The 18084-nt window shown below is 37.6% G+C and overlaps 1 protein-coding gene across 1 annotated transcript in view; it reads right to left on the bottom strand.

The window, feature by feature from the left end:
- The window catches only part of LOC141284452 (uncharacterized), a 256898-nt gene extending 239802 nt beyond the window's left edge, over positions 1–17096 (bottom strand). Inside the window, exons 1-2 of the mRNA XM_073817423.1 lie at positions 16951–17096; positions 3643–4618 (exon numbers count right to left, since the gene is read on the bottom strand). Coding sequence (XP_073673524.1) covers positions 3643–4618; positions 16951–17035 — 1061 coding nt within the window. The 5' untranslated portion in view covers positions 17036–17096. The remainder of the gene's footprint in view (positions 1–3642; positions 4619–16950) is intronic.
- Between the last annotated feature and the right edge of the window lie 988 nt (positions 17097–18084).

Genomic DNA, 18084 nt, shown 5'->3' with positions numbered 1-18084 from the left:
CATGACCAAATGGAAGGACAGAGTAAGGAAGGCTTTGAGGGATGCTGGAAAACCATATTTGACTCGAAGAGGAGAACAAAAACCAGGGAAAAATCCACCAAAAGACGTGAGTGGAAGAACCGTATATGTGATGTGATCTCTCTCTCTCTCTGAACGCGCTGAGGAGCGCTAAACACCGCATAAACAGTTAACCTATCAAAATAAACCACATACTATATATAATAAAGCTGTATTCATTAATATTTCCCGCCAGTCCTGTGTAAAGTACGGCAAGCAGAGTTTATTTTTTTATATATTTATTTATATCGTGAGATGGCGGAGCGCGAGAACAGCTTGAAGTTGTATATACACAGGTGCGCTGCGCCAGCTTTTCTAAAAAAAACGACAAGGTGCACTATTGGAGCTATCTAAACATACATTGTATAATATTTAGCTATGATGTATGTCTGCATTGTATTTATTTATTTATTTATATATTGTTTTTTGTTAATAATTCGTTGTTATTGTCTGTACTGTAAGGAGGTCTATTGTACATTGTTCATACTGTATTTTCTGTTTTTAAATAATAATAATAACAATAAGCTTGAAATAAATGCTTAATATTAACCTGAAGTTTCTGTTACTGTATTAAAACTAAGATAAAGGAATCAGATCTTTAGTGGTTTAAAGTGATATGATGAACTGGAGTTATTGTTATTCCACACTAACTGGACATATACCGTTCTTCCACATTTCAGAAATATAAATCACAATAACTTTTGATTTTTAATACTGACACTGAAAAATAGTATCTCCTTAGAATTGAGAAGCTTTTGTTGTCTATTTTCAAGTAAAATAAAAAATATATAATATAATGTTCACAATCCAAATGAAAAAATCTTATTACTCAAAATTTAAAAATATGGACTTGTATGGTTCTTCGTCTCAAGGCCTCATTTGTTGATTTAGTTTCTTTAATTTTTTGCACTAAACTCACTAGGTGAGTTTAAGTTGTTACAATTCCCCACAGAGCATGGAATTCACACTATTTGGAATGGGAGATTTTTTGTGAATACATGTATGAACATAATAAACTCACAGACAGCCACTGTTTCCAAACAAAGTGTATTATACAAGTAATAATTACAAAGTGTCAGAGCACGCTGAAGCAGTGCAATACAACGGTGTGTGTGTGTGTGCGTATATAGTCTCTCAGCGTCCCAACTGTACACAAGAGTTCAGATCGGTCTCACCAGTAGTCTTTTATCTTCAGAGAGCGCAAATCCAAAAAGCGCTGGCTGTTTAAATGTCCTTGAAGGTAAGTATCCCAAAACAAAAAAGTATACTCTTCACAAGTAGACTCAGTCCAAGGGGGAGAAAAAAACAACCAACAAAAGAAGTAATCCACAGGATCAATCAGCAGGTACTGTTTCTAAACTTTTTGAGCGATGCCTCTCCTGAACGCCAGTTCCATATATATAAATAAATGCGAAACTACTCCCGCCTAGATGACGCAATGTCACGTGACGACGGAGTGCTAGCAGAATCTCGCGATATTAAAGTTCTGGGTCAAACAAGCAATCCTATAAATAAAAGCAATTAAAAAAAAAGCAAGCAATCCTATAAATAAACTTCCCCTTATACGCAACAAAGTAAACTGCAAGAACAATTGGTTAGTAATAGATGCAATTAATAAGTAGAATTCCTCCTGTAGAAATGATCATACAGCATATTTATGGCTTGTCCTCTACGACAATTCTATAAGACAATTCCTAATACAATCCTCTAGGAATGTTTCCAAAATATGAATATTACAGCCTGCCACAAAGCTGCCAATGTTGGTGGTAGAAGTGAGCATGTAACTGATGTGCACAAATTAAATCTTCTAGTGAGATCGCTCTTCAATAAATGATATACAAATGTGAAGCTCTTACATTGTAGACAGAGCAAACACTCTGTCCATATTCCATATAATTCCTCGACATTTATGCATTAAGCTCAGTCCAACACAATATACAGCGGGAAAATAAGTAATTGACACATCAGCATTTTTATCAGTAAGGGTATTTCTAAGTGGGCTATTGACAACATTTCCACCAGCTGTAGCCATCAAGCCAAATATTAAATTCATACAAAGAAATCAGAACATTTAACTATACAAGTTGAGTCATAATAGATAAAGTGAAATGACACAGGGAATAAGTATTGAACACATGAAGATAACAAGGTGCAAAATGACAAATGAAATCTGTCAGTATTGAGAGAGAAAGCCTGCCCCTATCAGTACTAATTGATTTCAGTTGCTTAGGTCCTAATTGATGGCCTATAAAGGGCTTCTCATTACCCAGAAGGCACACAGGAAAGACTTCATAATGGGTAAAAGCAAAAACTCTCTCAAGATCTTTGTAATCTTATCGTTGACAAGCATTTTGATGGGAATGGTTATAGGTGCATTTCCAGAATGCTGAATGTTCTTGGGAGCACTGTGGGGGCCATTATCCAGAAATGGAAAGAGCATCAGTTTACCATAAACCGGCCACGATCAGGTGCTCCATGTAAGATCCCTGTCCGAGGAGTTTGTGGATTATTGGGAGACTATAGTATGGTCAGATGAAAGCAAAATTTAACTTTTTGGCAGTCATTCTACACACTATGTTTGGAGAAGACATGGCACTGCCCGCTACCCCGAGAACACCATACCAACAGTTAAGTTTGGGGATGGAAGCATCATAGTTTGGGGCTGTATTTCAGCAAGGGGTACTGGCAGACTTCATATTATTAAAGGCAGGATGAATGGAGAAATGTACCGGGACATTCTGGATAAAAATCTGCTGCCATTTATTAGAAAGCTGAAAATGAAAAGAGGGTGGACATTTCAGCAAGACAATGATCCCAAACACAAGGCAAAGGAAACAATGAAGTGGTTTCAAAGAAAGAAAATCAAGTTGCTTGAATGGCCCAGTCAATCACCTGACCTAAATCCCATAGAAAATCTATGGAGAGAACTGAAGATCAAAGTTCAAAAAAGAGGCCCAAGGAACCTTCAAGATTTAAAGAGCGTTTGTGTGGAAGAATGGGCCAGAATCACTCCTGAGCAATGCAAACGACTGGTCTCTCCATCAAGAGGCGTCTAGAAGCTGTAATCACCAACAAAGGCTTTTCTACAAAGTGTGTTCAATACTTATTCCCTGTGTCATTTGACTTTATTTATTATGACTCAACTTGTATACTTAAATGTTCTGATTTCTTTGTATGAATTCAATATTTGGCTTGATGGCTACATCTGGTGGAAATGTTGTGTTAATAGCCCACTTAGAAATACCCTTACTGATAAAAATGCTGATATGTCAAATACTTATTTTCCCCGCTGTAGCTAGTTGGCACTGTAAAGTGAACCATGGACAAAAGACATTGCTTTTAAATGTGAATTATAATTTATATCATTGTAGGAGCCCTGTATAGGATTCTTATTGGAATCCTTAAGGATTGTTTTGACAAGGGAACATTCTGCAGATTCTGAAAGGGGGATGTAAACTTTTGACCTCAACTGAAACTGTGGATTCAACAATGTGGTTGCACTGTCCATTCTAGCCATTTAGTTTGAAACTATGTCTATGCTAAGGGGATCTGTTAGACTTCTCTCTTTTGTGAATCTTTATGTGCCTGTCAAGGGTTCCTTTTTGACTGAAATTTTTTCCACATTGTTTGCATGTGTAAGGCTTCTCTCCAGTGTGAACTCTCATGTGAATGTTAAGTAATATTTTATTAGTGAAACTCTTCCCACACTGTTGGCAGATAAAAAGGCTCCCTGTAATGTGAATTTTCTGGAGAACTTTATGGTTTCCAATTTCATTGAAACTCTTACCAGACTGAGGGGATCTGTAAAGCTTTTCTTTATTGCACTTTTTTATGTGACTTTCAAGGCTTCCTCGTTGACTGAAACTCTTTCCACACTGTTTGCATGTGTAGGGCTTCTCTCCAATGTGAATCCTCATGTGAATGTTAAGGCATTCTTTACGTGTGAAACTCTTTCCACACTGTTGGCATATGTAAGGCTTCTCTCCAGTGTGAATTCTCATGTGCCTTTTAAGGTATCCTTGTAGTTTGAAACTCTTTCCACACTGTTTGCAGGTGTAAGGCTTCTCTTCAGTGTGAATTATCATGTGAATGTTAAGGCATCCTTTACGAGTAAAACTCTTTCCACACTGTTGGCACGTGTAGGGCTTCTCTCCAGTGTGAGCTCTAATGTGCCTTTTAAGGTTTGCTTGTAGTTTGAAACTATTTCCACACTGTTTGCATGTGTAAGGCTTCTCTTCAGTGTGAATTACCATGTGCCTTTTGAGGTGTCTTTGTTGTTTGAAACTCTTTCCACACTGTTTGCATGAGTAAGGCTTCTCTTCAGTGTGAATTCTCATGTGCCTCTTAAGGTATTCTTGTTGTTTGAAACTCTTTCCACACTGACAGCAAGTGAAAATACTCATAGTTCCTTTCTTTTGAGCTCTTCTTTGTGTAGAAGTCTTTTTAGACTCTACGGAACAAAAAGATTTTTCTGCAGGTGCGAAATCATGAAGATTCTCAAACTGATCTTTCTCTTCAGGTTCATTCAGTACTTCCCTCTCTTCTTTCAGCGCTGTTAGGTCTAAGGTGGAAAAACAAAGAGATAAAAGTTAACCCCAGTTTAATGGCACAAAGCAATTAACATGTAGATATGTAATGCATGTATGCTAGATCCTATACCAGGGTGTCCAAACCTGATCTCAGGAAGGCTGGTACCCTACAGAGATTAAGTTGGCCACTCAACCACCAGATGAAATATTCATCACACAATAATTCCTTCTGAGGTTATATTAAGGGGGCAATTATGTTAGCCAATCATAAAAGTTGGCTTTTACATTTGAGCTTTTGAATGGAAAACACCACAAGTGACTGTCAGAGGATGAGAAATGGTGGAAAACGGCCATTAATCTCTCAAAAAATCTTTCAATTTTAAATATTTCAGTCAAAAACATTAGTAATGTTATAAATTACACCTCTGGAAACATGATATAAAAAATACTAAAATTAAACTTCCTTTAAAAGAAAACAGGCAAAAATTTTGCACCAATTGAAAGTCAAGCAACATGCCAATTGGCAAGTATGGTGAATTGTGCTCTGCATTTAATCCATCAAAGTGCACACACACACACACACACACACACAGAATCAATGTGATCCATAATTGACATTAAGAACTGCTTTAAGAATAAGATTGCATATCAAATTCTCTTGACTCACTGAACCTGGGTCAAATTAGTGAGATTATATTAAGTTAAATGGTCATTTATGGTACAACTTCAACCCTAATTGATTTGTTAAATTATTTCAGGTCTCGTTTGGGACAATGTTTTCTGACCAGCTTTTTTGAAACAGCCCCAGAGCTCGACATTAAGCCTTGATATGTGCACCTTGATATGTGTCTAACTTTTAGGCCTGGTCCGCACTATTACATTTACAGGCCTCTGTTTTGGCCTTCCATCCATCCAGATAGCATTTATGTTAAGGAAAACTGAGCTTTTTGAAACAGTGGATAACTGAAAAAGGTGCCCTTTTTAGCATTGTTGTCACACCTTTGGACTTTATGTTTTGGTTTTTCCCATTGCCCATATTTGGTTCTTCCTGCATCATTCCCATCACCTGTCATTCTAACTAGCACCCCTTTGTAAATTTGTTTGAGTTTCTCTGTCCGGCTTCAACGTTACCTACCGTTTCCGTGTATGTTCCAATCATCCTGTCTGTCTGTTACCCAGCCTGAGGATTTTATTAAAGACTTTGCACATTCATATTGCACATTCCTACACACTGGACCTGGGACAGCTAGTGATGGAACAAGGTTTGATTTATTTTACTGAGGATATAGACATTGAACTTCCTGTGTTCCCTTAACTGTCAGCCTACATGGATTTCCCGCCTGCATGGATTTCATCGCTCCGTCCCACCGGCTCAGTTGGGCTCCTCCCTCCCTCTGGCGCCACCTTGGTCCTCTGTCGTACCGGCTTAAAGTTTAGCTTGTTCTCAATGATTCCCATCACCTTGTAACTAGCACCTCTTTGTAAGTTTGTTTGATTTTTGAGTTTCTCTGTCCGGCTTTAACGTTACCTACTGTGTGCGTGTATGTTCCAGTCATCCTGTCTTTCTGTTACCCTACCTGAGGATTTTATTAAAGGTGCCACAGGATGCATTGAAACAATATTTTAAATTGTTCTCTGATATCTACATAGAAGGTATATGGCATAGTCCATACAAGTCCATTTACAACCCTAGAATTTTCCCTAGAACGAAATGCTCTGTTATTGCCTTATTTGGAAGGTTCCTGCATAATAATGAAGAAGCTCTGCTCTGCTCTGATTGGCTGTTTTACACACAGCTGTGAGGAAACACATGGAGGAAATATATATTTAATTACGGCTGCTTTATTTATTCAACTCTAGCTGCTTTTATGCGGTTTGTTGAATCTGCCGTTTTGAATCTGCGACATTTTAATCTCACTACTGTGATCACATGTGCTCTGTGTAAAGTTTTAATGCAGCGAAGTAGACTTACCACGCAAGTTTTGATGCTTTAGTGATGCTTAGGATCTGTTAATCATTTGCCATCAGTGCACTCATCTCTCCGTTTGTAAGTAAAACCTTATTTTACCTTATTTTACTGATGATTGGGCGATGCAAACATTGGGGGCGTAACTATTAACGATCGGGACTATTGAGTAGGGGTGTCAACAATAATCGATTCGGTGATGCGGGGCATGAACGATTCAGCATCGATGCGGCAAAGTGCCATAATCGATTATGTCACTGTTTATTTTCTGGCGGAAAATAAAGTTGTGAAGTTTCAAATACTTCCGGTTCCGGGGGAATAACAACAACAACGAGCAAGATGGCTGAGGCGGAGGGAGATGACCGCGATAGAGGGGTTATTAAAAACGCGCCCAAAGCTTGGAAAGCGGACATCTGGGCACATTTCGGCTTGTATTGCCTGATGACTGATGAAAAATTTGCCTTGTGTGCAGTAGAATTTTGATGCATCGCAATGCATCGTAGAATCGAATTGAATCGAATCGTTACCTGGTGAATTGGAATCGAATCGAATCATGAGGGCAGTGCCAATGCACACCCCTACTATTGCGTAAAAGTCTGTGTTTTTGTTGGAATTGAGGTCTTTTGCAAACACCAGAATTATATAAAGAGAAGGATATGGTGGTGTTTGAGACTCATGGTATGTCATGTCCATACACTGAACTATTATTATTCAACTATACCAAGCTAAACACAGTTTTCCATTCTATGGCACCTTTAAAGACTTTGCATTTATTCCTACGTTGCTTTGCGCATGCCTACAGGCTTTGTGACAGCTGTTCAGTGCACTGTAAAAAAGTAGGTATTGTGACGCATGTTTAGTCATGTAATCCATATTAAACCTACAGAAATCTGTTTTTATGTCAGTATTGCGCCTGTTATGTGCTATTCACGTTTTACATTGTTTCCAAAGATGTGTAATTTTGTACACTCTTCATATAACAGTCAAAAGTGACAGATATTTTACTTGTGATTGCCATTTGTGACAAAAAAACAGGGCAGTTGCATCTGAGATAGACATATAATGGTGATTGAGAGTGAGGTGAATGGTGAAATATTTCAGTCTCTGAATAACGCAAGATCACACTGAGAGGGCAAGATTCATCATGGCAGCATGCAGTCACTGAGAGAGCTGAACTCACTGTACTATCTGTATTAACTCTATAAACTGTAGCAATACTGTGGATTATTATTACATACTGACAGCTATAAGAACAAACTACCTGTACACTGGAAAAATTAATTTACTGAGGCATACATTGATCACTAACACTAAAACCTGTGGAGCCTGCCCTGTCCCCTTTCTGGCAGACGGGCGTTCGAATTTTCAACCATCTCGTCAACTGGCTTCTCACAGTAGCTCACTCACGAGATCTGTTGTGTGAACAGAGGGACCTGGTGCTTCGGCACCTCAGCCATCTGGACCTTCAGGTCTACCGAGGGAAGAGCAAACTGTGAAGAGGATCTCTTTTCTCGGTATGGAGCTGGGCTCGGTCAACATGACAGCCCACCTCACCAACAGGTGTGCGCAGTTAGTGCTGTAGCATCTTGAACTATCCAGACACAAGACAGCAGTCCCTCTAAAAAAGAGGCTCCTGGGGCACGTGACAGCTACAACCGCAATAACGCCGCAGGGCTCGCTTCACATGAAACCGCTTCAGCACGATAGAGTCCCGAGATGGGCATGGCATCGTGGCACACTCTGGACTGGCGTTTTACCGCAGTGTTGCTGCCTATTCAACCCGTGGTCCACCACAGGTTGGATTGCCGTGTACAACGGGAAAGCAGCATCGGGCTCCTGGATAGGACCTTGGTTGCAGTGGCATATCAATTGCCTCGAGTTGTTGCCTGTGCTTCTAGCCCTTCGTTGCTCCCGACCGACGTTGCGGCAGAAACACGTGCTTGTTCGCATCGGCAGCACTGCGACCAGTGCTCACCGCTTCCGTCGCAAGTCACAACTCGCCGGCCATCTGCTCCTATGGAGTCAGACGTGACTGAAACTGCTACGTGCCATTCACATAGATCTAGAAGAATTCAACCGTGCAGCCGATAGGGTCTCACGGCAGTCCACCCACCCTGGAGAGTGGCGACTCCACCCTGAGATAGCCCAGCTGATTTGGAGCCATTTTGGCAAGACCCAGATAAATCTGTTTGCCTCCAGCAAATCCACCCACTGCCAATTGCTGCACTCCCTCAACGAGGCTCCCCTAAACAGGGACGCACTGGCACACAGCTGGCCTCCGGGACACAAGTACGCCTTTTTTTCCCAGTGAGCCTCCTTGCACAGACCCTGTGCAAGATCAGGGAGGATGAGGATTCCATGGCCTGTTCCCATATGTAACGTCAAAGTGATTCGACTGAAGGGGAACGACTAGACATTCCCCTGCCATGTCCCTGGTGTCACGCTGTCGCCGGCTCGATCCGGCTCTTCAGCGAAAACCCGAATTAGTGGTGCGTGCCTTCATCTTATATACCATATGTACGGTGGAATGTCTTGGCAAATACCGCTCGGCAATGTTCATTGGCCTTTTGGCTCAGAGATGATTGGTCTTTCAAGTGATTTCCCAATGTAACGTCTCCTTCAGGGAATGAGGGTTACCTACGTAACCTAGACGTAACTGATTACACGACATGAAAAAATTTAAGAACTTTGGTCAAGACTGGAATTTGCATACAACCAAACTGAAAAACTAGAACAATCCAGTAACTGCCTTATTGGACTACTGGCAAAGCACTCAGCAAAAAGGTGGATCCAGTCATAAAAGAAAACAACATAATGACACCGGGATATTCAATCCAAAAGTATGCGTGATAACCTGAACACCCTTGGAGTTAAACATGGAGGTGGAAACATGCTTTGGGAATGTTTTTCTGCTAAGGGGACTGGACAACTACACCGCATCAAAGGGATGATGGATTGGAACATGTACCATTAAATGGGAGAACAATTGAAAATGGATTGTGGATGGGTATTCCAGCATGACAATGACCCAAAACACACAGCGAAGGTAACAAAGGAATGATTTGAAAAAAGACACATTAAAGTTAGGGCAATGCACATTTTGTCAGTAAAGCTGTTCTGTTATGCAGCTCATTAAAATGCATATCAATGTATAATAGGGGTGGCACGGTTCACAAAACCCACGGTTCGGTTTTAGGGTCACGGTTTTCGGTTCTGTACGGTTCTTGTTGTTATTTTTTTCTTTTAATCTTTAACACTCCAGAAATGTACTTCAGCATATGATATACATCTTAAATAATCCACAATTTAGGATACAGTATTAAAAAATTTATATCATGTAATCATGCATAAACTGAATTTGACTTGACTTTAAGCACATTATTGGGAACATCTCTGAGGAAAGCCAGTAGAGATTTTGATACAGCAAGAGAGAAGACATTGATGGCATGCTTTTCATTTATTTGGCAATAACAGGAGAATGGGTATTACTATCTCTATAGGAATTTATGTGCCTTTTTTGCACATAAAGATTGAACTGCAGTATTAACTTGCATTTATCAAAGAGCCAACTTCAGTGTAGCTCTTATCTTTTAAAAGAAAAAGAGAGGAACTCTTTAAGCTCTGTCTTTTAAAGAAATGATTGGTTGGTTCATGTCATATGACCTGCGGTGCGCTTGCGGAATTCTAAAAAAAAGTTGCAATGTTTTTATCTCGATGCGGCGCAGATGCGCCTGGAAAAAAAACCTAAACGCGTCACTTCCATTATGAGCATGCATAACGCGCATCCACATTTGAAATAACGAACTTGAGCACGCAAAATACCCTACATGTGAACGGCCCCTTATATGACGCTGGCGCATCCTCTAACTCGGGGCAGCTTTCCCTATCTCTCCCACTTGCCATTTCTACACTCCACTTTTACTGTCTGTATGTTCACACACATCTCTCTAGTTAAAGGTTTGCTTACTTGCAGTTAAGTTTAAAGACTGTAGTCTAAAACGATCAGCAGCTTGTTTGCTAACATATAAGCCCCAGTGTTATAAGTTCTGTTTTATTTTTCCTGTATCCGAGTCTGAGAATTTGTGGTGGAGAACGCGGCGGCTCTAATAAACAATGCAGCGTTGCGATTACTCCGCCCCGCTCGGAGACAGTGATGCACGGAGGGTGGTTATATCTGCGGGTCTGGTAATAAAAAAATGCATTCTATTTACTAGTGGGTGGGTTGAGCATGGATGAGATAAATCAATAATGATGTAAACATTAACTACATTTTCTAAAATCTGAACCTGAGTTATGTGGTCAGGACCGTGGCAGATTAGAGCTGGGCGGTATGACCAAAAATTTATATCACGGTATTTTTCAAAATTATACGGTATCACGGTATATGACGGTATTTTTTTTTTTTCATGCATGACTAGGTGTTAACCACATTTCCTAATAAATTAGAGAATAATTACTGCAGTATATTGGCTTACATTGACCGGACTAGTATTAACCCAGGTTTGATTGGTCTCACAAAATGCTGCTGTTCACAAAGAAGTGACAGTGGCACTCATAATTGTAATGAGGTGAAGAAATCCGAATTCATGATTTGCAGTCAAAATACACAACACTTTATTGTGCATTATTCACAAGTTCACATTTACAAGTCTACGCGTTTCTCTTCCAGCAGGAGGCGCTATCAGAATGGTAGTATACAAAGTAGCGCAACAAATGATTTTGAAACGTGCAGCGCTCATATTTATTCAATGGATAGCCTTTTGAAGTTTCATCGCAATTCTTGTCTTTCAGTCCCCACATGACTTTCATAACCCCCTAATAACACTGCAGTCATCAATGAAAATTAAGAGCTTTATTTAAGACTTTCAAAAACAAACCTTACACAAACCTTTCCCCACCATGTTCGGGGCACAAGAAAAATATTAAGGGACTAAATTAATATCAGCATATGAAGTATAATCGTCTCTCATTGTCTGAAAGAATGCACATCAGATGCTGAAAGTCAGTTTTTACTTTCACTTTAACATATTGATCAGTTTCCACGTTGCTTGTGTGATATCCATTGGCTTTAAAACATAAATATTAATAAAAATACAGTATATAGAAAAGACATATCTTTAAAATATTGCGACGTAACACTAACGTAAAGCCATTGTTTTTCTCTCACTGAAAGCTACTGTCTGCGCACAATGCGCCGATCTCTGCTCTCATCACTGCAGACACACCCCCTCTTGAAATTTCAGCGCTTCGTACGCACACACTCACCGGTATTGGGGTATATGAAAAATGAATATCATTAAAAAAAAAAACACCGGTATTCGGTATGAAAAGGTATACCGCGCCCAGCCCTACCCCAGATACTGCTAGTTTAAAAATATGGTCACGTCCAGATGCCAGTAATCATTATCTTTTTCAGCATGGATTTGGCTTAAAAGCACGAGTGGTTAAGCCTATATACTGTAAGTGTGCAGCGATGTGAAGATCAGCTGTTAAAATGAACCATCCATTCATTCATCAAATCATCATGCAAAACTAAGAATTAGAATAATTGTAATAGGACGATCGTGTGCGGTTGGCTAAATCAGAGAATCAGGTGCGGGTGGGTGGCAGGCAGATTACACTATTGCCTGATGTTTTTCTTTATTTCGTCGTCAAAAGTAAGATTTTGCACTTTCTTGTCATCAAAAGTGTTCTGAAACAAGTCAAAACTGAGCCGCTGTGCATCTCCATTTAAACACAGCGGTGTTTCGTTTATGAATGAACGTGCGTTTTTTAAACAAATCTAGGGAAATGATTCAATTTCCAGTTCATAAAGAGAGTCATTTGCTTTATTCAGGAATGAATCAGCTGCTCGAATGAATCAAATGATTGATATGATTCAGTAATTAAGTCAGTGTCTTGCCGCCATCTGTTGGCAGATCGTCTCAGTTATATAAGTCATTTAAAATTTCTTTATTCAAAATTTTATTTTTATTTTAATCTCAGCTCTTAAACTTTTATGTAAACGATTAACAGTTTTTATATTAGGGTCATTGACGTGACGCCTACATTTTTTGTCCGATTTATTTTTTTCTGTTAAAAAATTGGTTTAAATGCAAAAAAAAAAAAAAAATGCCATATGTAAGAAGTACCTCTCCCAAATATGGACAAACTTTAATTTTTCTAAAAACATAAGTTATTTGTAATTTTTTTGTTATTCGAAGTGTCAAAACATCATGTGGTGCGACCGTCCGCCATAACTTTTTTTTTGCTAAACATCTTTGAAATCACCTAAAATTTATTAAAATGAATTTTCTGCACTATTTGGCATGATTTTGGCAGTGTTTTCTTATTGTGTATAAAATTGCAAAGCATTTGTATTTATATTTCCATCAAAATACAAACAAACTTTGTCCCATGGTTTCCATTTTATAAAATATCATGTGGTGCGACCATCAAGAAACTACCATTTTGGGACTTTTATGTTGAAATCCATTCAAGGACAGGATGTTGCATCATATTGCAATTCTGCCAAGGAGCAACTGAAGCAGCAAGCAACAGCTGTTATGTAGTGACCACATTTGGATATCATGTGGTATGACCTCAAAAAACTATGAATATTAAGTTTTCTCTTCAAATATATATTTTTATTAGATATTTCATAGAAGCATTTTTTGGAAAAGCTAGCTTCTTTTTTTAGGTGGCCAGTTATGTGCCTGTAAATTTTAAATGAATTTGAAAACATCATGCGGTGCGACCAAATATCATGTGGGGCGACCACTGCAGAGTGTTTTTCAAGATAGATATATGTCCTAGATAGACAGATCTTCTAATTGTATATTCAATTAATGGGTTAAATACATAACATACTTTATTTCAGTCTAATTTGGAATAGAGTTTATGCAATCTGGGTCATTTTTTAAACATCTGTATTTCAGTATCAATACAACATCTGTATCGATACAATTCACAATTTGAATTGTATCAAGCAATGATGCATGTTACTGCAATACGTAAGCAGTTCTGGAAACCAATCAAATCGGTGTATCTGATGTAGGCGGGCCAGAGGCAAGCTAAGCTTATGACGACAGCGCTGCGACGTCCGGAATCATTAAGTAAACATTGAAAGATGACTACAGTTGTTTGAAACTGCTTTGGCCGCTACAATGAACGAGTTAGACTCGGCTTTTCATAGAAAACCGCCTGGATACGGCAAGAGTTTAATACATTAGTTTGCTATGGGGCTTAGTGAAAACCCACGGGTGGTTGTGGTCTCGCCCTCGATTGCCCTTATGGAGGACCAGGTGAAAGAGGCGAGGAAATATGGTCTTTTGGCTCTACAACTTGGCGACCACGAAGAGGAACAGATCCGAAGCGGGCAATGGCATATAGCATTCGGCAGAAAAAAGAAGTGTCGAGAAATGTTATCGAACAAGGATGAACAGGATGATATGTCTCACTGCTGAATGAAATGCTAGCGTCTATCCACATATTAGTTGATAGTTAATGAATAGTTTGATCGGACCTAATTGTTTAATGAGGTTGATTCAGCTGTCGTAATTAATAGATATTTATCTTGTCACATTGTTTATGTTATAACATTGAAATCCACTCTTATATGTTCACCATCATCCTCTGGATTCATTACTTGAAAATGGCTTTTTTGGTAAAGATTCCATATATCAAGTCACGTGAGATGCTAGAGAGACAGAAAAAGAAACAGAGAGAGAAAAGGTACTCTACCACTACTCAAAACTGAACTGCCGAGATTGGGAAATATTCCAGAATACATGGGGTTAAAATAATACTTATTTTAATGCCATGTTCTGCAAATACATAAATACATAAATTTTTGTATAAGATCTCTTTAAATAGATGTAAGGTCTTTGTGTCATGCATTACATAAAAAATAAAAATGAATAATAATATATATATATATATAGTTTCTGTGGCTGAAATATGAATCACTGCCACAATATGCTGAAGTAAATGGTATTTTTTAAACTTTTTTTATCAGTTTTATGCAATTTACAGAAAAAATTAAGTCTGCTAAATACATTTAAGGCAGCAATTCTGAAATTATAGAACAAATATGTGAAATCGTTATTTACAAAAAAACAAAAGAAATGCAATTACTTTGTTGTTTCTAAACACTTCAATTACTGAGAACATATAAGATAAATGTTAAGAATGTTAAGGGAATAAATTAATTTTAATATAAATCATGGTCGCACCACATGACATTTTTCAAGGCTGCGGCCAGTTCATCAAGCTGAAAAAAACAATAAAATTACTTAATTTAAATGTTTAATATGAATTTAACATTCTTATTGTTTGAACAAATACAAAAGATATTAATAGTTTTTGCATTTTAAAATTTGCTTGTTGTTGAAAATCCTTATACATCAATGACCCATTATCTGTTTTATATATTTAATACGGTGACACTTTATATTCGGTGGACTTAATTATTATGTACTTAAAGTACAATGTACTTAATGTGGTCATATTGCATTGCAAAACACTTTTGCTTCTATTGGGATATGGGTAAGGTTAGGGGCAGGTTTGGTGGTATGAGTAGGTTTCAGGGTGGGTTAGGGTGTAAGGGTTGGTTCAACAGTGGTAATTACAGAAATTAATTACACATGTAATTACATATAGGTTTCTAAAAAAAAATATATATATACAATGTAAAAACATGTATGTACACAATAAGTACACTGTACCAAATTATTAATTTAAAGTACATAGTTGTCACCTAATGTAAAGTGGGACCTTTGATACTTGGTCAGTTAGATTTGTTTGGTTAACTTTGGTTGAATCTTTTATAATAATACTGTGCAGTGCACAAAATCAAGATCCGAAAGATGGTTCATTCATGATGTTAAGTTTCGAAATGATGTGCATCCACTTATTATTAGTGTGACATTTTAGCATGCAAATAAAGGGAAGAACTTCAAGATATCGGCCCTAAAAATCGGGCAAAAAATATCGGCAGCACATATCGGCCATCGGCTGACCATATCGGTCGACCTCTAGAGCGAACCCCGTGAATTTTTCTGAATTTTTTGTTGTTATTCTGTCTCTCACCATTCAAATAAACCTACCATTAAAATTTCAGACAGATAATTTCTTTGTCAGTGGGCAAACATGCAAAATCAGCAGGGGATCAAAGAAATATTTTCCCCCACAGTACTAATTTTGACATATAGGCCATTTAGAAAGCACTCTTGAGTCTCCCTTGACTCTCCCTAACAGGGAGGGGCAAAGACGGCCTAACAACATGATGAAACAAAACATTTTGTGACAGAGGCAGCCATCAGGGAGACCAGTTAGGAAAGGTCTAATACACCTGGTATGGTTGCCACACAAAGCTCCATGGAGCAGAGGACTTAACTCTCAGAGATGAGAGGGGGACCCAGACGCGAATAGGAGACCCTTGAGAGTGAGGGAGCGCTGCCAGGGAAACACCACAGAACAACAACCTGAGCCCAACTCAAGCAAACTCATAACCTTAACCTTAAATAATTAAATTATTCCTCACTTCCTCCGTATTACCTTAAAAAAAACTTTATATATAAACAAGATATAAAGGTGTACAACTTATACATTACAATCTTACACCTCACATAAATACATCAGAATTTAACTTCAATGTTTGTGCTTTTGTTTTGGCTCATTTTTTTTGTTTTATTGTCAGACTTGCTTCATATTTACAGGACTGTTTTCTCCTATTTTTCTGTAAGTCCTATATTGTCTTGTTCTACAAAAAAAAAAAAGGTTTTGGTATGAAATGATCTTACTTGAAGACCTGCATGAAAAAGTATCATCTGTTCCATTTGTACGCTTTTCTGCATTCACAGTAAGGCAAATTTAATGTTTTCTAACGTTTCAGTGTGGATAGAGAAAAAGTTAAAACAAAATGGCTGTTTTCAATTGTGGATTCATTCAGATGTAGCTTAAGTGTTAACTTGTTCATTTGCTTACCAAATACTTTAAATGAACAAATGTAGACAGCATGCAGTATCCAAACATGATTACTCACATGTCAAAGTTTGCTTTGTGCAAAATAAATTATTTTCTTAGTACTTTTGCATAATTAGCCAAAGTGCTAGAAATCAATGGTTTTAATATTTGAAGCAGATAAATAGATACTAGGTTTAATGTTACAAAAAAAAAAATATATATATATATATATATATATATATATATATATATTATTTGTTTAAGGTAATTTCATATTATCGTTACAACTTAAAAGCATGGGTCAAAAGCAAGGTCTTCTCCGCTGCACTTTAAGCATTAGTATTTGATCTCAACGCTTCTGTCCAATGTCAAAACATTTCTACACTTGTGTGACATTATTCATAAATATCATTCATTTCTTTGGTGACTTCAGGTTTGAGAATGAAAACCAACCTGTTTGTGTCTCAGTATCTTCATGTTTGATTATGAATGTTTCTTCAATCTTCATGTCTTCACTCTCCTCTTTAATAAACACCATCTTTATAATTGTGTTCAGTGGATCTCTGTTGATTGTCCAGGAGTTTTTCTGTGCGTTTGGATATTTTGTCCTGTGTCAGATGAGAAAAAATAATAGAAAGAAAAATCAATGCAAACTCTATCTCTGTGTGCGTCTCAATCAGCTCCTAGTTCAGTAGTGTACTGGCAGTTAATAGACTTATTTATAAAATGTATAAAATACAAATTACCCAGAAGGTTCATCTTTAGGTAACGTTAGGCTATTTTGATTTATATATGGTATTTAATTATTTGTAAATCATATCTAATGAAAACATTCTCGATTGTCGTTAAACTCGTTTGTGTTTGTAGTCCGCGTGCAGCTGAATCGAATCACTGAATCATTTCACAAATGATTTGATTCAAATGATTCGATTCCGAGTCTTTCTCATCACTTCTTATCATCACACGATTGATTCACGATATAGAAACCAAAACGGAACACAGCTTCTCTGTTCCTGAAGGCTAATGTTTTAAGTAACACTAAATAAAGCATTGCAACGTTATATATTTAATAATGATGCCTTTATTTTACATAGCTTGTAAAAACGCTTTAATTGATGTAACAGTTTGCATTGGTTTATACTTTAAAACCACAAACCTTTCTTCAGGTGAATCACAAACAGATGAGGAGCGCAGCGCATCTTAATGACGTCACATCACCGGAACAAAATAAAAGTCCTATTAGTGCACTTCCCTCTAGAATCACAAAAATAATATGTCATAGAAATGTTGATTTAAAGAATATAATTTCGTACCCATTTGATGATGCATATCTAAAGTTATTAACATTGCAAATCTATCGTATTTTCCTCTATTTTGTTAAAGTACATTCAAAACATTTTCTGTTTTTATACCTTGCCATTAAATTCACATAAAACTAATTAATGCTGCTGATTCAAATATGTAAAGAATAAAGTATCTAATAAGAGTATTTCATTCGTTCAGATCTAGGATGTGTTATTTTAGTGTTCCCTTTTTTTGGAGCAGGCTATAATACAAACTATTAAATGTAAATATTTTCAAAATATA

The sequence above is a fragment of the Garra rufa genome, chromosome 14 (assembly GCF_049309525.1).
Source record: "Garra rufa chromosome 14, GarRuf1.0, whole genome shotgun sequence".
NCBI lineage: Eukaryota > Metazoa > Chordata > Actinopteri > Cypriniformes > Cyprinidae > Garra > Garra rufa.
Note: the sequence above shows the minus strand (reverse complement) of the source record. Positions and strands in the feature narration are given on the sequence as shown.